At 46.6% G+C, this 21608-nt stretch overlaps 1 protein-coding gene and 1 long non-coding RNA gene across 7 annotated transcripts in view; one reads left to right on the forward strand and one right to left on the reverse strand.

Moving 5' to 3' along the window:
• Positions 1 to 1896, reverse strand: part of NOL4 (nucleolar protein 4) — a 187841-nt gene extending 185945 nt beyond the window's left edge. For 2 of the 3 annotated variants that reach the window (XM_066562834.1, XM_066562816.1), the window contains exon 1: positions 1347 to 1896. In XM_066562834.1, the coding sequence (XP_066418931.1) occupies positions 1347 to 1613 (267 nt within the window). In that variant the 5' untranslated portion in view covers positions 1614 to 1896. The remainder of the gene's footprint in view (positions 1 to 1346) is intronic. The other variant, XM_066562826.1, reaches the window with a different exon arrangement.
• On the forward strand, positions 312 to 9409 carry LOC136564660 (uncharacterized). Of its 4 annotated transcripts, none has more exons than XR_010784740.1 (4): positions 315 to 1553; positions 2007 to 2586; positions 2675 to 2946; positions 5876 to 9409. It is a non-coding gene; the product is annotated as an uncharacterized lncRNA (long non-coding RNA). The 4 variants fall into 4 exon arrangements; XR_010784739.1 differs by having other exon boundaries at positions 316 to 1553; positions 2701 to 2946; XR_010784741.1 differs by having other exon boundaries at positions 312 to 1824; positions 2007 to 2946.
• The last annotated feature ends 12199 nt before the right edge of the window (positions 9410 to 21608 follow it).

A 21608-nucleotide genomic window follows, 5' to 3' on the forward strand; every position in this document is an offset into this window, starting at 1 on the left:
TTTTACTTTAAATCTTCATATTGAAGATCTCCTTAAAATTAATTTCCCACTTCTGCCTCCTCACAGCCATGACGGCACTGATGACAAGGGGGCAAATACAAGCCAGCCCCTGGGAATGCCCAGGTTTATGACTTCAGCAAGGCAAAGAGAGGCAGATTTCCCCAGCAGCCTACGTCACAACCCAACCCAGAATACTTTCCAAGAAGCCCCCTTTGCTGCGCCACCCAGCAACCTTCCCGTTAGGTCTGGATAAGCTGCCACTCCAGGAAAAAAAAAAAAAAAAAAAAAAAAAGAGAATATTGCTCATCCAAGCCAAATGCCCAGGCAGGAATATTTTTAATTGCCGGGTTTCCTTTCTCGGCTCCCCCTCCACACCCGCCCCACGCACAGACAAAAGAAGCTTAGCTTGCGTGACCCAGCGCATAAGAAGTAAGAATAATGATACATTAAGAGAGTTCAATAGGCAAAACCTACTTGCAACCAACAGTCCCCATCTTCTTAAATAGGAAAATCTGTCGCTCCTGCCACCACCAAGCATAATAGCTCTCCCGCTGTCAGACCTGCGCCGAGCCCGTAACGCCAGCGCCTGCCGGGGATGCCACGCTACCCTAGAGCATCGAACGGAGTGCTGAGGGGCTCCTGGGACCCCGCAAAGTGTCACAAAATGCACCCTTCCCCCGGTCATGCGGAACCCCGTCCTCCCTTTGTTGAGCATCCTCTCCCTCCCGCCGCCCCTTACTAGCGCAGCCGGCGCTTCACAGCCCAGCCGGGCACATTCGTGGCCGCTCAGCGGCGGCGCCAGGGCTGCGGGATAACAATAAGGGGGGGAAAAAAAGGATAAAAATCATACTAGCAATAAATAAATAAATAAAGCCCAGCAGAGATCGCGGGGAACCACCGCCCGGCGCCGCGCCTGGCTTTGTGCCAGGCAGGGTACCCCCGTGCGCCATCCATCCATCCATCCATCCATCAGCGGGGCCGCTGCCCGGGGCGGCGGGCCCGGCACAATGGCCGGAGCGGCGGCGGCGGGACAATAGCACACCCCGAGCCCGCCGCAGCGGCCCGGGGGGGACGGGAGGGACGAGGAGGACGAGGAGGACGAGGAGGACGAGGAGGAGAACGACACCGACCCGGCGGGGTGCGTTGTGCGCACGATCGCTTTAAATAAAAGGACCCACAAAGACCTCGGCGGTGTATAATGTGACAGGCAAACGCAACATGGTGATGATGACTTGGGGGAAGAGGGAGGAAGGAGCCAACTGTGGCTGCGGCTCCCCCTGCGCCTCTCGCTCCCAGAGCGGGCTGCAGCGGCCGACATAGAACAAGGAAGACAATTCTCTACTAACCGTGGTTTTGACTGGCACGTACAGCACTTGCTTCCCTCCTCCAGCACCACCACTGACCTCGTCCGAGTTGCCGAGCTGGAAGCCTTTAGATTTGACCCAGAATTTGAATTTGGCATTATCCGTGGAGCTCGACTCGGAGCCGTTCAGGAGCTGGACGATCCGGTCGTATTTTTTACGGGTCACCGTCTTGGTTTTTCCTGAGTCCCCGTAAGTCCTGAGACACCAGTCCTGAAACTGGCGGTACATGTCCCGGTCGCTGCTCTCCATAATCTCCTAATACACACACGCACACATGCACACGCCGGGGCGCACACACACACACACACGGACACGCACACAGACACGGGCAGACACACGGACACGCACACGCCGCCCCGAAGCGGGCCGGGGTACGGGGCCGGGCCGCCCCGCCGCACTTTGCACCTGTTCACCCAGCGCTCATGAAAAATGCATCCACCTCCGAGCCGGAGCGAAGGAGGTCCCGGTGCAGGCAGATCCCAGCGGATTTTTTCTTTTCTTTTCTTTTCTTTTTTTTTTTTTTTTTTTTTTTGTTGTGGTGGTGGTGGCTCGGGGGGTGGGGGGTCGGGAGGGGGATGGGTGGGGGGGCAGCAATCAATTCAATAGTGTGGCAATGTTCTCCTTCATTTTTTTTTTTCACAGGAGGCAAAACGGATCTGGTGGAGGTTCCTCTTATCCTTCCACTGTACGTGATCAGTCTCTTTAATAATTGTGCAAGGCAGGACTATCCCACTGGCTCCAGCAGCAGCGCCTTACCCAGAGAGGGTTCGGGTGGATAAATAATTAAAATCCTGTCCCTCGGCTTAGCGAAGGAAAAAGAAAATATTGACTCGGATCCTTCTTCTTTTCCATACATCAACTGCACCCGGATTCACCCTGGATAGTGCAGGTGAAGAGGAGGGAAAAAAAAAAAAAAAAAAAAAAGAACGGAAAGAAGAGAAAAAGCCCACCCTAGTCCGCCCCGGCAGCCCTCGGCTGTCTTCTCCGAAGGCTTTCAGAGCTTTCTGTCTCTGTCCTGGCGGGCTGTGCCTCTCCCCAAAGCCGCCTCGCCGCGCAGGATGGAAGAAGCACTGAAGGGCACACTGGTCTCTTTGCTCCCCCTTTATTCCAAGGCTGGGCGGCTTTGCTTCAGATATCCCCGCTCCGGGCATGAAGGTACTGGAAAGAAAGAAAGTTCTTACCTGCTATTTTCTAAGCCTAATGCATCCGATCCGCGTTTAAAGTACGTAATTTTTAATTTTTAAAAAATGGTCTGTGAGAATTTCACTTCCTCATATTGAGTCCCATTGAATTTTCATATGCCCTTTCAGGAATTTTCCTCTGTTTATTTACATAGCGATCCCAGCCGATGGAAGGAAAAAAAAAAAAAAAAGAAGAAAGAAAGAAAGAAAGAAAACCCATATACATGAGATAGGCTTGGATATTGGACCAGAGGAGAGATCAGTCCCAGGAGGATGTTGGTACAGGAAAGGAGGCGGCTCTCGTTGCTCTGCCAGTGTAATGATGGTGCTCACACATGTAGGACTCCTCGGGTGCGGGGTATCCTTTGGTCTCTGGGCTAAACTGGCTACAAGGCATTCAAGTAAGTTTGCGTGCGGATGCTAAGCATAAACCCCCGTTTTGTAAAGGGAGAAGAAGAAGAAAAAAATCCTGATTTTTTTTTCCCCCTCCCTTTGCCACAGCTTCAGTTCACGCCGGAGATCTCCGCGCTCCCCCCGGTCTCCCCCGCCGCGTCAGGCAGGACACCCCCTCCGCGGGGGGGGAAGGCTCCGCCGCGGCGCTTCCTCTCGTCGCCTCTCCGCGGCCGCGCCCGCCCGCGCCTCCGCCATCCAGCGCCGGGCTCCGCGCCCCCGCTCCGCAGCCGTGCGGCACCTCCGCGGCTGGGGCACGACTCGGGCCCGCGCCGGCCGCGGGGTGCGCTCCGGGGCCGCCGCTGCGCTGCGCTCCGCTGGGCTGCGCCGCTCCGCTGGGCTGCGCTCCGCGCCGGGCTGGCGGCGGCGGCGGCGGCGGCGGCGGCGCACCGGGCCGGGCCCAGCGCCGCTCCGCGCCCCCCCCGCGCCCTGATTGGCCGCCGGGACAAAAGTTTCTGTGGCGACGGCGGCGCGGCGCGGTGACGGGCAGCGCTGTCCCATGTCGGGATGCTCCCGCCTCCGCGGGCGCGGCGGGGCGCGGGGGACGGCGCGCACCCGGCCCGGGCCGGCGGGGGGTGTGGGGGATGCGGCGGGGGAGAGAGAGGCGAGGGCAGCGTTTCCATGGCGATGTCTCCGGGCGCAGCCCCCCCGCCTCCCCGCGCGCAGACGGAGCGAGGGGATCAGCTGACACTTCATTAGCTGAGGACCTAATTATTGCTTATTGGAGCAAGAAACGCGCGCAGGGCCGTGGCGGAGCGCCGTCGGCCTCCGCGCCCCCGGCGGACATCCCCTCCGCCCCCCCGCCCGCGCTGCCGGCGGAGCGGAGGAAGAGCCGGCGGTAGCGCGCACTTTGCGCCGCACCGGCCGGCGGGGCTGCGGCGGGTCCGGTGGGATCCCTGCGGGACACCTGGCCGCCGCTGGGCTGGGCTTTCCCCGGGAAACGGAGAGCGAAGCCGCTCCGCCGGGCGGGGGCCGGGCCGCGGGGGAGGCGGCGGAGGGGCCGAGCTCCCGCGGGGCGCCCCCTCCAGCGCTCCCCGCATCTCCCGGTGCCTCCGCGACCGGGCGCGCAGGCGGCTCCGGGGAGCGCAGCCGTGCCTTGGGCCCCGCGGGCGGGCGGGGGCTCGGCCGGCCGTGCCCGCAGCATCGCACCCCGCGCTGCGGCGGCAGCGAGCGGCACCCGCCCCGGGTCGGCGCTCGGTGGGCGGGAGGGGAGCCCAAAATCCACCGCAACCCAAACGCGTGCCGTTTTGGGCTCAGGTCGCTGAAATGAAGAGGGCTGCGGGGTTCCTGTGCTGTGCCTCGGGTTTCTTCTGCAGAAATCCCACCTGTGTCTGGGTATCCAGTCTCTCGGGGCCTGGAAGGGCCCAGTGGAAAGGCAGCTGTGTGTTTTTCCTGCCCAGATCTAGGCAGTAGCGAGCACCTTAGTTCACTCTCTTGTGTCCTGCAGAAAAAGGCTTCCATGGGCTGTCGTGCTGTTTACACCGAGCCTGGATTTCTAGTGCAAAAGCTGAAGGTGCTAAGAGAACCAGGAGAAGCCCTTCCTCACATACCCCAGCCAGGACAAGCGGGTCCATTGGGCTGGCCCTGTGCATGGGCACCTTAACCTGGCCTCCATCTCCCCAGCTAATACAGCTCACACATACCTGTCCTCTCCTCTGTCCCACTCTTCCTTTTCCCCTCTTTCCCCTCTTCCCCCAGTCCTATGTTTGCTTTTCTGCTTTCTGTCTGGAAACACCACCTCAGACACAGGCAAAGCTGGGACAAGACTATTGTTTAAAAGCAGTGCTCTGAAGGATGTTTCTGTTGCCAAAACCTTTCCTTCCATCTGTAAAATCTGAGAGGACAAGCTGGCACAATGGGCAGAGAAAAGTAGGACTTAGAGATAACCCAAGGAGGCTTGAGAGTTTTTGTTGGCCACAGGGCTCATAAATTATCTTGGCAGCCCCATTTTAGTGTTACAGGAGCACGGGACTCCCGTCCATCCCAGGATGTAGAGGCGAGGCAGTAACAAAGGAACTGCTGTGCAGAAGGGGAGCAAGGGGAACCTCACTGAACTCTTACCCAGCAGGCTTTATGAGATGTAATATTGCTTTAATGTGCCATTAGATCTACATTTAGAAAAAGGGTCGTAACATGGATTGGGCTGCACTGCTAAACAATTCTGTCAGATAATTGTTCTCAACCCAGCCTCCTGCTGAGGGTCTCAGTAACTTCCGTATCACACTGATACTGTGCTGTGACTGAATCCAAAGTACGCACACAAAGCAAAGGGGATAAAGGAAGATGTGACAGAGCCAGGAGTGACGATCCAGACAGTTATAGAATGGATGAGTAAAATGCCTGAAATAAGCAGGCATGGTTTAGTAGATCAGAAAATAATTTGATATCCAGGAGTATCACTTTGGATCCTGTAAAGAGCCCTGTGCCTTCTCAGAAGAGACACATTCCTAAATTCAATCAAGCTTGGACCATGCCTTAGACCCCAGAAATATTATTTATTTTTTCAAACCATTTCAAGGCAGGAAAGAGAATCATAGAATTCCAGAATGGTTTGGAAGGAATCTAAATGATCTTAACAATCATCTGCCATGGGCAGGGACACTTTCCACTAGACCAGGTTACTCAGAACCCCATCCATCCTGACCTTGAGCACCTCCAGGTAACATGCTGCGCAACCTGCTCCATCCAGTACATCGCCACCTTTACAGTTTACAGTCCAGAACTTCCTTCTAATATCAAATCTAAGTCTTCATCTTAAGGCCATTCTCCCTTGTCCTACCACTACATGCCCTTGTGAAACAAACATGGGTGAAAACCGCCTATGGGGATGGAGAGTAGAAACTTGGGTAATATGGATGGATTTCTTTCTCTGTTTTACAGTTAAGATTTTTGATTCGTGGTGATGGAAGATATGGATGTTTCATGACTGCTTCCAGTAATCACTTGGCCAGAAGTCCTAGGAGCATCCTGGAACCCCACCCACCCTGCCAGACAATGGATCAGCACAGGATACAAAAATTATGCTTACCATAAGGAATTAGTGATCTAAAGAAGGTCAATTTCATGGTACAGGGCTTCGTTTTCATATAAATATATGTTGTAGAGTGTATTTGCACAACCTATACTCATTACATATATATAATGTGTGTGTGTATAGTAACTTCAGCAGAATCTATACGGTGAATTTAGAGTGCAGATTTTTAATCTCCCATTTTGAGAACTTCTGATACTCTGAAAGTAGTACTATCAGATTATATTTAAATAAGAAAAACTACATGGGGTTAAGTTCACTGTCTGCTTTGTGGTGGGTTTTTGTTTCAGAATTAACAGAGTTTAATAACACAGTCTGGAATCTCCTTGCAATGAAAAGTGCTTGCACAGACCCTCCTCCTCTCAAGAGTTCTAATGACCACCTTGTTATAAATTATCAAATCGGTAGCCAAATTTGTAAAAACATTTAACAAAGATTTATTAGATCGATACCAAAAAAAAAAAATAGAATTTCAAACGACCACCACAGCCAAGACAGCGTCAGCCCTGGGTGCAGGCGCTGGGTGAACCGAGATCCGACTGACAAAGTGCCAGCATTTCCCCAGCGGTTCACCCCGAATGCTTCAAGCAGCCAGCTTATATACAGTTTATTCTGCCTGAGGCAGGGATGACCTAACGTTCCTTTGTGTCTCTTCACATGTAGAACTGGGGCCATACATGTGCAGGAATAGACAAAGGTAGGTCCAGGTGTCCAGACGGATGTCTGAGCACCTCAGCAGAGTCTGTATTCGTATGTAGCAGAGTGATGCCAGTTCTTGAGTATGGTAGATGTAATCTGCCCAGGTGCAGGTCCTGTGAGTGCTTCAGACGTTCCACTGAAACTATCAATCATGGCCCAGGAAGGTTTCTTTCATAGGTTAACAGGCTTGATATTATCTTAATGTTGTCCAGGAACTAATTGAATAAAAATGAGACTCTGCTCCCAGCCAGGGTGATCACAGACATACCTTAGATTCTACAATATTTTATACATACATATAGCATGAATTATCTCTACCATATACTACAACCTGTTACTCAGCTGAAATTGAAGCTCCTGTGGCATCCTTGAGTAGAGGGACTGTGTTGGTCCTTCAGTGCCATGGAGTGAGGCTGTTCTGTGCTCTGCATTTGCAGAATTCACTTGCCTCTGCCAGAAAATGAAAGTTTCTCTCCTCTGGTGTGGAGACACCACGTCCGTGCCTTGCTGGCTTGATTGCTCTGCAGCCAGCCTGAAACAATACACCACCAACAGATGTGTGAACATTTCCATTCAGTGGAATAAAGTGTTAGTTGCAAAACAGAGTTTTGGCTATTTGAATTGCCTCATGTGCATCAAGCTGTGAAAGAGGTTTAAAGTAAATCATGAATATCATAAATACTGTATTTTTTGAATTATCAGCTCTAACAAGTCCACTGGCAATAGAAAGTGAAGACAGGCAGAATGGGACCTGATGTCTCTCATTGGAGTTACCAGGGTTTCTAGATGAAATTACAATCTTGCAGTGACATGGAACTGAGTCCATGGAAAAAGGTGAGAGTCATTTTCAAGAGACAAGTTTTTTAAATTTGCTGAAAAACAGAGAGTAGGTTTTTGGCTTAAATCTGTCATCTGACTTCTACCAAAGAGAAGTGTTTGGAAAACATGCACCATATTTCAGCACAGTGCTTGATATGGCATTACTGGATGGCTAAGGGTAGCCTTTGAGGATGTGAATGTCCTGTCTCTTGGGTTTTTTGTTCATTGACATAGCGAGAAAAAATTATTTTGACACTTCTGACTTGCCATGTCCATGAGTTATGTTGGAAAGCCCGTTTCTGTGCAGACTAAAAATCATCCATGCTGAACTGACAGAAGATGTGCTGAGGAATAAAGAACTGCAGCTCCAAATGGTTTGCTTTAAACTACGTACCTGGTGGTGCTTTTCCTCTCTTTTGGAGAGAATTTCAGTGGAAGTGTCCTGTTGTGTCCTTTACAGCCCAGTGATGGCAGCAACAATGAGCACTGCAAGCCCTAATGCTTGTGCACGTGGAAGTCAGTGCTCATACACTGCATGGGCTTGACTGTGCTCTCTTCCTTTGGTCTCACATACCTGACAGACTCTTCTGAGTGGTTCGATAATCAGTCACCTGATTGCATTTGGGGAGGTAGGACTCTGCTGTGACACAGCTTCCCTGAGGACAAAATAGTCACCATTCCACCTACTGAAATTACTGGCAAAGGACCACTCTAGAAAGGTATCCTTGATGGTAATTCCAAGGTATTTGCTGCTTAGGAGAAACTACAGGTAGTCAGAAACTACAGGTAGTACTACTTGGTAGTACTAATGTATGAAAACTTCAAATGGAGGGAGGTTGTCTAGGTTTTGATTTATCTACTGAATGAGCTACCATGGAGCAAATACTAAACTATTAATTGCTGTTCAATATTTTTTTTTTCCTACAAATTGTTCCCAGTTCCAATATTCTTCTCTATTTTTCTTAAGTTACTGCTGATTTTGGAAAATTAAGATGAGGTAGGCCGAAGCAATGACTCAGAGATGGCTTATAAGAACCTACTTTCTAAATATTTGGGGGAAAGAGGCTGTATGTTTCTGGGTTTATACAGGAATGTGAGAATGAATTCATGAAATGTGGGAATCGTGTCAACCAGTGTTCTGGTTAGGATCTTTTCACATAGAGTGATGTTATGATGCCAATGAGAATTATACTGGGATATATTCTGTCTTTATTTTTTAACAATCTTCTTTGGCGACATTTGGGATCCCTTGAGAAAATGTTCAAACTCACTTCCCCTTCATGCAGTTAGAAAACTCCAGACTTGGCTTCATTCTACAAAGCTGCTTTGCTTTAAGTAGCAGTTCTGCAAAACATAACTTCACATATTTCTTTTACTCTATGCTTTATTACTGAGCATATTTGCATGAAAACAGGGTCTTTGTTTAAAAGTTCCTGCTTCTTATTCATCACAGCTCGTTGAGTTGGAAGCAATTACGGTGCCCTGTACAGAAGGCTCCGATCCCTTCAGAACAGAAAAATATAAGCAGGAATTGACAAACTTGTAAGAATATAAGCTCTTGTTTTCATGAAAATTTCTTCATTTCCTTGGTAATAAAAAAGGAAAAGGGAGTAAATATGTGGCACACAATGAAAAAAAAAAGAAAAGAGAATGTTTCAAATGTCTTAAGGTTTGTATATGGGCACTGAAAATTTTTTATTGTTACAGTGACACATTCAACCTTGCTTGTTTTCATCCTAAAGAAGGTGTGCACAAAGGATTTTGTGTGTGTGTGTGTGTGTGTGTAGTATTTTTTATTCTTTCTACTGGTAATGTATCTTTCTCAGCTAAGGAAAAACTAATATAAACCAGCTACTAGAATACCACCCAGTGTGTTGTCTAAACCAAGGCAGGACTAATAAGGTAGTGCTGTAAATGCTAGCAGTCTATCTCTGTTAGTGTTCTCGACTTCATTGCCATGGAGGGAGATGTGATAATTGGAAAATGTTCCAGAAAGTTTCAGATATGGCTCCACAGCCATTGTGTCAGGCACTACCAGACAAAGTCAGCACTGGAACAGAGTGTGCTTAACCAGCTGTCATCATCCTGCTTACAACAGGATGGAAACTAGGGAGCAAGCAAAAATGAAGAGAATTTCTCAATCTGAAATATTTGGCAAAATGCAACATTAATCTCTCACTGGTATAAAATACCATCCAAATTTTACTTTTGCATTTGATCCATATATTTGCATCAGCAGCATGGGATCCTCCTGACTTCACAACATTATAGACAATGATAACTAAAGACCAAACCAGAAGAAATTACTGTTGCATCTCATTGTAGATATTCCTTCCTTCACTGTTTTCACAGAATCACAGAACCACAAAATAAGCTGAGTTAGAAGGGACCCACAAGGACCATTGAGTCCAACTCCCTGCACAGCACCATGCCTGAGAGTCATACCACATGCCTGAGAGCATTGTCCACTTTTTGAACTCAGCCAGTCTTGCTGCTTTGACCACTTCCCTGGGGAGCCTTTTCCAGCACCCAGCCACCCTCTGGGTGAAGAATCTTTTTCTAATATCCAATCTAAACCTCCCCTGACACAACTTCAGGCCATTGCCTTCAGTCCTGTCACTGGTCACCACACAGAAGAGATCAGTGTCTGCCCCTCATCTTCCTCTCACAAGGAAGTTGTAGACTGTGATGAGCTCTCCCCTCAATCTCCTCCAGTCTGAACAGACCAAGTGACCTCAGCCACTTCTCATACAGCTTCCCCTCTAGGCTCTTCATCATCTTTGTTGGCTCCTTTGGATTCTGTCTAATAGTTTAATGTCTTTCTTATATTACCATGCCCAAAACTACACCCGATATTCAAGGTGAGGCCACCCCAGTGCAGAGCAGAGCAGGACAAGAGCAGCCCTTGCCTGGCTGGCCATGCTGTGCCTGATGCCCCCCAGGACAGAATTGTCCCTCCTGGCTGCCAGGACACTGCTGACTCATGTTCAGGACCCCGGGACCCCCAGGTCCCTGTCCATGGCAGAGATTTCCAGCATCTCATTCCCCATCTGTGCATACATCCAGGGTTGTCCCCTCCCAGGTGCTAAAACAGCACTCACCCTTTTTGAACTTCATATGATTGGTGTTTGCTCGGTTCTCTGATTTGTTGAGGTCTCTCTGCAGGGCCTCCCTGCCTTTGAGGCAGCGGCTCCTCCCAGTTTTGTATCATCTGTGAACTTGTTCAGTATCCCTTCCAGTCCTATGTCCAAGTGATTGATGAACATGTTGAAGAGCACAGGACCAAGAATGGAACCTTAAAGAACCCCACAAGTGACAGGTCACCAGTCTGATGTCACCCCTCACTATAATCTTTTGTGCCTGACCCTTGAGCCAGTTGTTCACCCCTCGGATCATGTGTTTGTTTATCCAGCTGTGTGCTGGATGTTTTGTCTTGAAGGATACAGGGAGAGACAGTATGGAAAGCTCTACTAAAATCCAGAAAGATTACATCAGCTGGCTTCCCTTCATCAACCATATGTGTTACCTTGACAAAAAAAAGGACAAGTCAGGTTTAATAAGCAGGACTTTCTCATGACTGTGACCAATGACTGTGTTGTCTTTCAGGTGTTTTTCAATACCTCCCAGAATAATCTTCTCCATAGCTTTTTCAGGCACTGAAGTGAGACTGACAGGCTTGTATTTCGAGCATCTTCCTTCTTACCCTTCTTGAAAACTGGGACAACATTTGCCATCTTCCAGTCAGCTGGGGACTTTTCCAGATTCCTGAGACTGCTTAGAAATCATTGAGAGAGGTTTTGAGATGGCAATCAGCCAGCTCTTTGAGAATTCTTGGATGAGTACCATCAAGCCCCATAGATTTGTAGGGATCCAGCTGGAGAAGCAGTTCCCACACAATTTCAGCATCAGCTGGGAGTTGATCATTCACACAGTCATGGTCCTTCAGCTCAGAGCACTGAGAGCCCCTTGGTCTGACATCTGTGTTGAAGACAGAGGCAAAGGGTTTGTTAAACACCTCTGCCTTGTTCAGGTCCCTGTTCGTGAGGTGACCATTTTCATCCTCTAATAAGACAATGTTATTTCTACTGCCTCCTGCCATTTATATTTGAAATAACTCTTTTTATTTTTTCCCACGAAAGCTGGGAAAAAATAAAAAGAGTTATTTCTGGAAGCTTCAACTCCAGCTGAACTTGGATCACACAAATTTTCTCCCTACAGGGCCAAACAGAATCTCTATATTCTTTCCATGTCAATTAACCTTTCTTCCGCTGGGCATACACCTTCCTTTTTAACCTTATTTCCAAGAGAAGAATCCAGTTCAGCTAAGCTGGCCTTTTGCCTCACCTGCTTGACTTCTGACATTTGGGAATTGCCGTCTCCTGTGCCCTTAGGAGGTGATGTTTAAAAAGTGACCAGCACTGATGGACACCAGCACCTGCAAAAATGTTTTCCCAGGGAGCTATACTTGCTAATTTTCTGAGCAGGCTGAAGTGTTCTCTCCTCATGTCCAGAGCTGAGGTTTTGCTGGCACTCTTCCTCCTGTCAACAGAGATTTTAAAATTGATCTCTTTGTGGTGGCTATGGCCAAGAGAGCTGCCAATCTCCTCTTCACTCATGAGATCCACAATGTTGACAAGAAGCAGATCAAGGAGAGCACCTTTCTCAGTTGGCTCCCTTAGGACCTGTTTCACACAGTTGTCATCCAGGTTATTTAGGAATCTTCTGGCCTGTGTTGTACCTGCTGTGCAGTGCTCCCACTTGATTTTTGGCAAGTTGAAGTCCCCCTTGAGGACAAGGGCAGTTGACTTGGAAGTGTCCCTTAGTTCCTCATAAAATAATTTGTTGGCATCATTGTCCTGGCTAGGAAGTCTATAGTAGACTCCCACAATGACATCCACATTACTTTTTTTGTCCGTTGATCCTTATCCAGAGGCTCTCAACTGCACCTTTGCCAACTACAAGCTCGACACATTCTAACCCTTCTGTTACATACAGTGCCACCAGGTCCTTAATCCAACTGATCTTGTTTCACAGGTGAAATTTGCTCAAAGCACTCATTCTCATTTTTTGCCACTGTATTTTTACTATAAGGTAGCCATGCTCTTTAAGTGAGAACACTGTGCACATTTTGAGGTTATACGGCAGGGTCCCAGAATGGTCATTAGAAAAGTGCCCTTTCATAAATTGTGTTATGGTAGCTTTTGACTTGGTAACATTTAGGCACTGATTCAATGTTCTCCATAAATTTATCCTCAAAACACCAAATTAGTGTTGTTATTATCAACTTTAGGCAGCAGAACAGTATAAACACAAACAACCAAATTGCTTAAATAATTCCCATGGCAACTAGGAACTTAAAAATAGAAGTGGACTGCAGATCTCCATGACCTTAAAGAACACCTCGTTCCAACCCCTCTGCCATGGTCAAGGACACCTTCCACTAGACCAGGTTGCTCAAAGCCCCATGCAGCCTGGCCTCGAACATTTCCATGGATGGGATAACCACAAGTTCTCTGGGCAACCTTTTCCAGTGTCTCACCGTCCTTACACTGAATAATTTCTTCCTAAAATCTGATCTAAACTTGCCTTCTTTCAGTTTAATGCTATTCCCCTTTATCTGTTGCTACATGCCCTGGTAAAAGGTCCCTCTCCTGCACTCTTGTAGCCCCTCTTTAGGTACAGAAAGGCTGCTCTAAGGTCACCCCAGAACCTTCCTTTCTCCAGGCTGAACAACCCCAGCTGTCTCAGACTGTCCTCATAGGAGAGCTGCTCCACCCCTCTGATCATCTTCCTGTAGGACAGTGTCAAATGCTTTGCACAAGTCCAGGAAGATGACATCACCAATTTACATGAAGTAAAATTGGTCCAGACCTAAGAAGAACTTCTGGGTTGTCTTATAGGGTTCTTCTGGATGGCTGGGTTGGTTTGTTTGTTGATCTCCTACTCTCCATGTGCTCTGGCTGGCTGGGTTATCCCTCAGGAGTGAGGAGAGGATCCCAGAACAAGGATGGTCCCTGCCAACAGTAGAGCAGTGAGACACTGCCACAAGTTAGGTAGAGAATTTTGGGGCATTATATGTAGAAATGCCCAGCACAGGGAGCCAGAGATAGTCATCATTGTGTCCTGCAAACCTCCCAGCCTGGGAATGCAGGCCTGGAGAGGACCTCCTCACAGGTCCCACCTCCTGTAAGTACCTTGTACATTTTAGTAAACAAATGTCTATGGCTGTTCCATTTTTCCCACCCGCTGTAGGGCTCTCCCAACCCCGTTTTGTCAATGTGGAAACATGCAGAAAGAAATAGAAGTCTGCAATAGTCTTCAACAACAGGGATTTAGCTGTAGTTCTAGTTTCTGGCTGTGCCCTTCCACAAGCAGTGCAACAAGGAGACACTAAGATGACAGCACTCAGGAATTATACAAAGTGTGAGCCAAGGATTGCCCTTCTGTGTTCCTCTGGAGATCTGCTGGAATTTATCCATACCCAGACCCTGTGAGTCTTCTATCATTTGCTGATAGAAGCAGGTTGAGTTACACCTCAGAGTGCCAGTGAGTTTCCTTAATTCCAGAGCAAAAGCCACAATCAGTCGTAGGACAGTGAGGTTTTAGATCAGGAGGAGCCAGGTATCACCATGACCACTCTGCCAGGCACCCCTTTGATACAGCCCCTCACTCTGAGCTGGGATATGGAAGGAAAGATAGAGATGGAGCACAAGTCAGCACAAAAGCTTATTTTATTTCACTCCTTCTAAGTAGTGGTATTTCTCCACCTGTTGTCCCCAGCCATTGAATGACCACTCTCTAGTATATAAAGCAGTACAGAATATTATCCTAGGGCTTTATCTTTTGGATGCTTAAAAGTCTCCAAGGTACTTCTGAGGCTCATCCACTGCTTCTAAAACCTGGAGGATTCACCTGAACCAGCATGTTCTCTTATGTAATTATGATTTCTCTCTTTCCAGGAGGGAAAGACCATTGGAAAAAAAAAAAAAAAAAAGAAAAACCAACCAGCCCATTGTATAATATTTTAAGGCTCTGGAACAGAAAAAAAAATGCTTAATGTGAGGGCTGGCATGAATATTTCTATTTATGACCACTAGCCCATAGAGAACAATGCTGCCTTAGCAAAGTCCTCACTCTGTTTAACATATACTGAACTTGGCAATGTTAAGCTATATATATTTTTTGATATGAATTTATAAGCTATATATATATTTTTGATTGAACTTTGGATAATGATTCTTATAAAAGAATGTAAAACTGGAGGTCTTTGTACTTCCCACAGCTATTTTTCAAGCCAGAGTTGTGCTTTGTTTTCTGAAATTGATATCCTCATTCAAACAAATATGTGATAAAAAATGTGTTCATGTGTGAAAAAGCCATATGCAGTGTTGAAATTCCGGCCAACTCATTATACAGATACTACATGCTGGAGAAATGATGACTCAGTAGGGGAATTTTGCTCATCCCATAACATGCTTGACTTCATAAGCAACACCTTGCCCTCACTTCTCTTACTGCTGCCAGGGACTGGGGAGGTAGAGATGTGCAAGGACATTGGCAGGGTACCTTAGAAAGATATTCTGCTGTTTCCACTGTGGGTTTGGTTTGGTTATAAAAGGGATATATAAAGAGATATATACTCTCCCTATAAGATCAAGTACAGCCATGGTGCTTTTCAGGCTCTGATGGGAAGGAAGAGGCCATTTCAGCCTTGGCCTCCAAATTTGCATGACTCTCTGCTCTATAATCACCTACTGTGTTGTGTTTAGCACGGGCAGAAAGTTACCTGTTGGTGTATTACTGACCTTCTATGTCATGCATTCATTTTGGTAATTAGTCAGAGGAAACAGAAAAAGGACAGAGCTGAAACTTGCTCATCATACATAAGCTAATGCTGGCTGGCCCAGTTTTTCACCTTGATTTTCTTTATCATTTATGTTTGCACATCTGGATTGGTGAAGGAGGTGGTTCTTGGCCCATCCCTTGCTTCAGACCTCAGAGAATTAACTTAAATAAAGTCAGTCTGTCTGTAGATGCAGTATCCTGCGAAAACAGACAGAGGGAAGGGAAGGGAAGGGAAGGGAAGGGAAGGGAAGGGAAGGGAAGGGAAGGGAAGGGAAGGGAAGGGAAGGGAAGGGAAGGGAAGGGAAGGGAAGGGAAGGGAAGGGAAGGGAAGGGAAGGGAAGGGAAGGGAAGGGAAGGGAAGGGAAGGGAAGGGAAGGTGAATATTTTGCCAAGTGTAAATTTTCATTCCAAGGTTGTGAGTCAAAGGGTCAGTGCTCTGTACCTACTGCAGGATTTCTCAGGGAAGCTGTGTTGCCTCTGATGGGCAGAGATGCAGTGGTCACTGAAGCAGTGTTTGCTTCTGCAGTTCACCATAAGCGACTGGTGGCCAACAGAGAGAGGTTCAGAGAAGGGTGACAAGAGGGGAAGCTTTGTCTTTCAATGAGATGCTTAAGTACATCAATCTATTTAGCTTAACAGAGACAAGGTTAAGGGGAGAGTTGGATATAATTTATAAATTTCCTGTCTTCCTGTAGAAATAGGATAAGTAGAAGAAGAGTAGAAATTTGATAATATATGGCATTTTGGTCAAGTGGAAAAATGCCTGACAGGAACCAGTGAAATTTGAAACTAGACACATTTTAGCATGGAAGGAAATTAATTATTAGAACAATTTACCAAGGATTGTAATGGATTCTCCATAACTAGGCATTTTGAAGTTGAAAATGATTGAATTTCTCAGAGAAATTGTTCATCTTGTCCCTATAGGAGTTAACTCAAACAAACCTGTACCCAGGAAACATATGATCTCAAATAATCTTTTAAGCTTTGGGATCTATAAGCTTGCATCAAATAGCTAATGCACAGTTGCCTATGTCCTGTGTTCTCCTACCGTACCTTGTAAGTATGATTCCAACATTTTTCCCTTTGTTTACATTTGCTTGGGAACTTGTGAAGGACTATAACATAAACTGATGCTCTTGCAGGGGGACATTGTGTCTGCCATATGGATTCAAAGGTTCTAAGGCTGGGGAGCCTCTGGTCATTTGGCTTGAGTACCTCCAGCACAGAGCATTGTATTTCACCCCACCATTCCTCCAGTTCTTGGGGAGCTGATGTCTCATTGATGGCACAGAGCTGGGGTGAGTGGCCGATACACCTGAAGGATGTGCTGCTGTTCAGCAGGACCTCGACTGGCTGGAATTTTTGGGAGAGAGAAACCTTATGAATTTCAGCAAGGGCATATGCAGGGACCTGCCCGTGGGGAGGAATAACCCCAAGCACCAGCACAGGCTGGGGGCTGACCTCCTAGAGAGCAGCTCTGTGGAGAAGCACCTGGGGGTCTTGGGGTTGGCCATGAGCCAGCAGTGCCTTGCAGCCAGAAGGGCCAATGGAATGCTGGGGTGCACCAGGAAGAGTGTGGCCAGCAGGTTGAGGGAGGTGACCTTCCCCCTCTAGTCGGCCCTCGTGAGGCCACATCTGGAGTGCTGTGCTCCGTTCTGAGCTCCTCAGTACAAGAGAGACAAGGAGCTGCTGGAGCTACTGTGTCCAGTGAGGGTCACAAAGATGATTTGGGGTCTGGAGCATCTCCCTTATGAGGAGAGACATGGGATTTAGAACTGTTTAGTCTAGAGAAGACTGAGAGAGGATCTCATGAATATGCATAAATATCTCAAAGGTGGCTGTCAAGAAGATGATGCCAGATTCTTGTCAGTGTTGCCCAGTGACAGGATGAGGAGCAATGGCCGTAAACAAAACCACAAGAAGTTTCACCTCAATATGAGGAGGAACTACTTTACTCTGAGAGTGGCAGAACACTGGAACAGGTGGCCCAGGGAGGACCTGGAGTTTCCCTCTCTGGAGACATTTACCCACATGGACATGTTCCAGCGTTACCTGCCCTAGGTGACCCTGCCTTGGCAGGGGGCTTGGACCAGATCATCTCCAAAGGTCCCTTCCAACCCTAACTCTCCTGTGATTCTGAGATTCTGTAACTGACAGGAGATATTTCCAAAAGATATTTCCAAAAGTGGGTTATAATTCACCATGACAGTACAGGGAGAAGTGGAATGCCCCACTCCTTGTCCATCTCTTCATTTCTCCAGGCTCTTTTGTAAATTAACCCCAGATCAAATTTGAAGAATGAGATTCTGCTGCTGCTGAAGCTAGAAGAAACCTTGTCTTGGATTTAAGTGAATTACACTAGACAAGCCAAAATGATGCTGCATTTGCCACAATGACAAAATTGTCAATTAATAGTTCTTTATGGATTTTTTAATGCAGAACTAAATATAAAGCAAGACAACATTGAACCTCTGTGAACAGGACCTCTCCATTCCCAATCACCTTTCACTGAGGGGTTTGAAATCAAAAGGAAAAAATCTACTTTAAAACAAGCAAGGAATTTTTTATTTCAGTGCATGTCCAAGATCTTCCTAGCCACTGCATCAGACCATACTGTCTAAATACAGCTGAGTGTCTGTCTCTGAGCAGTGCTCAATGCAAATGTTACTTGGCCTAGAAAATTACTGCTCACAAGGAAAGGAGAACCCTTTCGACATTTTGATGGTAAGTCATGGAGACCAACTATACAGAGAACTGTAAATAAACATTACTTCAAAGTGTAGCTCTGGGCAGTTCTGTACAGTTCATCTGAAGCCATTACAACATTTGGAGCTATATAAAAGAGCCAAGATAGATGAGGGAATGTCATTTATTACAGCTGGAAAAATGGAATATAACAGTTTTTCTAATCAAAGAGGTTAATTACTTTTTCCTGCAAACTTTGTGTCTTTGAACCGCCACGGATACAATTCTGCCTCTTTCTCCACAGACAGTATTGTTAGTAGAACTGATTTTACATACAGCACTAACTTCTTGAGAAATAAAAAGCAATGACATACACATGTGCAATTTAAGGCATAGGTGAAAAAACCCAATTATTTGATATTATCATTATTTTAAAAAAATTTTTGATGCAAAATTAGTTTATAAAAATAAAGCTCCTTCCCTCTGTAGCAGGTCTGGGCAGAAATAGTATTTAAAGGATCCACAGGTTGAACTATTCATGTCAGTTACTTCACAGACTAAAGTTACTTACCTCACAGAATATATCCTTTTATTAATTTTATCCATGATCAGGTTGAATCTATTTGCTATAATCATGCAATTCCTCTTTGTGAAGAAGGGTCAACTCACAACCACTCTTTTTAACTTCGTATCAAGCTATAATGAAGATAATTTTAAAAAAACAAAGAAACCCTTTCATTTTAGCCAAACAAAAAGTAAAAGAAGATATTCTATAATGAGAATCACATTAGTTGTCTTCAAAAGTTAGGTGGCATCAACACCATAAGGAAAAGCAAAACGATTCCTCTCTCCCACTTTCCTTCTGAAGCCCAAAACAATATCTCATTTAATAAATGACTGTAATGTAGAGCTACACTTGGACTAGCATGTTAAACACCTGAATGAGGCTCAGCTTGCACAGGGTGGGAGTGATTCAGGTATGAGTGATCTGACTGCTGCTGATGTGCATTAACAGCAGGGATTAGTCAGTCAGGTTCCTGCAAGCGTTCAGGTGGCAAAATGAGCGATAAGTGGCGATGCATTGTAAGGCATTAGAGAGTTTTGGAGGATGAGGGAGAAGGAGGAAAAATTGCTGCTATCTGCAGTGCAATTTAACAGGTAATAGCAACTTGGAAGAATTAAAAAAACCACTCAGAACCTCACCTATTTGCAATATTGTGTACATTACGGGATTAGAAAGTGAGCCCAGATCAGGGTAGTAATGGGACAGTTCCTCGTTTGACCTTACACCCTGCTTTAATTTTGGTCAGGACATCCACAATGACCTGACTTTTTTTTAATTTCTCTTGCTGATTTTTTTTATAGCAGTCACTAAACATTTAGTCAGAAATTTTGCTAATAGCAAGGAACAGCCATTCCTTTGAGAAGAGTGCTCAATGCAATGAGCATGGTCTGGACATTCAAGAAAAACTCACTCAGAACCCTGCAGTTAGTGGGAAAAAAATCATCATTGCAGGCCAATATTGACAGATCTAGGCTGGTCTCTGGCACTGGCAAGAATTAAATGTTTCACACTTAACTTTTTACAACAGCTCTTCATATGGGAATTTTGCAATCTTTAAGTGACCTTAAAACACTAATTTATGACAAGTTTCTAATGTGTAGTTTCACTGTTGCTAGACAAACCCACACTTCAGGTTTATTACACTTCAGGTCTGTGTGAGAAGTGTACTGGTCATAAGGGATTTGCCTATTCTGAGACCTTCACCCCCTCTATCATACCTGTTTTGGGAACTGGACTGCTGCTAGCAAATATGGGTAAAAATCATTTATTGTACAGGGAGATTTCTCAAGGGAATGATATGCCTGGCTGCCTTACACAGGTTCTGAAAAGCATTTTGAAATTACACAGCATAAGATATAAAAATCGCGACATTTATCTTGCACCCTGAGTCTACACACAGGGCCAGAGCTAAGGGCATGTCCACCAGGAGGTCCCAGAGGCATGGCCAAAGCTGCCCTTAGCAGGAGCTTCTAGGAGGCCTCAGTGGATAATTGACTTCCTCTCCTCCTCGTGAGGTTTTTGACATGCTGGAAAGACATGGACATCTTTTCCAGATTTCTCAATAAATGACATCTTGCCTTAAATATTGACATGCACTCTTCAGAGGTCTTCTGTGAAGGAGGGAGATTTTAATGAGCAGGCAGCACCAAGTCAGGGTTTCGTGTAACTGCTGCCAGCCTCAGCCAGAGATGTGTGTAATGAACCCGGAGGTGCAGAGCTGCATGGCCGGCTCCTCTCCCGCAGCTCCCCAGCTGAGCAGGGCAGAGAGGCACACATGCACCCCCTTGGAGGGGACAGGGAGGCAGGTCACACTCTGCCACCCCCTGCAGAATGCCCAAGCTGCAGCCACTCCTGCTCCAAAGCCCAATGATGCTGTCATTCCCCATCCCAAGGCGGGTGAACTGTTAACGCAGCATTTTCCAACACGGAGATCAGGCTCCTGGGAGACCAGGCAAATGTGCAAAGGTACTGGGCAGCAGCACAGAAGATGCAGGGGGCAAGAAGAAACCTCTCCTGCAGTTCCCAGCTTTGCAGGAGCAGAGGCAGGGCTGGGGGCAAAGCAGTGGGTGGGGAGGGCTTGGCCACTGCTTCGCCCTTCTTGTCCCCTTGTCCCACGCTCCTGCTTTTTTCTACTTTTCAGTATGCTTCCAAATATTTGTTTTGTGAATAACAGCAGATGCACAGTTATATTTATCTGCAGAGGTGATTACTTTAAAAACCTAAACCGAGGACTGAAAACTTAAAAAGCTTTAATTTAACCATTATATACATAACATTTTTCAAAGAAATTATCTCCTTGAAAGAGATGGTTTCTTTGTGACAATAATGCTGTTATATAGGAGGGCACGCTTACACCTCAGACAGCAGTAGAAGCATTTCCTGTACTGCTCAAACCAAAACACAATCATAGGTTTTAAAAAGGAGGAAGCCACTTTCTCATCTAATCCATTAATCTGTGTAACAACAACAGTCACATAATTTCATCTGGTTTCTTAGTATCCCAAAACACTCAAAGTATCTGCTCAGGAAGACACATATTAACAAAACCAAGTCATCAGGTCACATGGGAGATGGGGCTTTCAGATGACAGGTTTAGCCTCTACCTGTAACTAATCAGCTGTCTCCCAGCTGATGAGATAAGGCTAACAAGCAGCTTACTTAATGGAGGGAGCCTGCTCTGGCTGAAGAGATTGGGTCATGTCGAGGATAAGGGTCTGTTATGCAAAACTGGCTGATTTGCTTGTTATCTAGGTGATGGTACAGAGCTGGAAGGAGTCAGGTGGTAAGATCTGGCTTACCTATTTTACCTGGCTTTACATTATGCTTGTGATTGATTTAGTCCCTTTGGGAAGAGTCTCAGAAAGCATTGCCTGTACTCAGTTCAGCTAGCTGGTCTGCCAGCCTGCCCAAGGGAAACAGAGGGCTGAGGAGACACTTGAGGAGTGGAAAACACTCAACTGATATGG

This window comes from Molothrus aeneus, chromosome 1, assembly GCF_037042795.1.
Source record: "Molothrus aeneus isolate 106 chromosome 1, BPBGC_Maene_1.0, whole genome shotgun sequence".
Taxonomy (NCBI): domain Eukaryota; kingdom Metazoa; phylum Chordata; class Aves; order Passeriformes; family Icteridae; genus Molothrus; species Molothrus aeneus.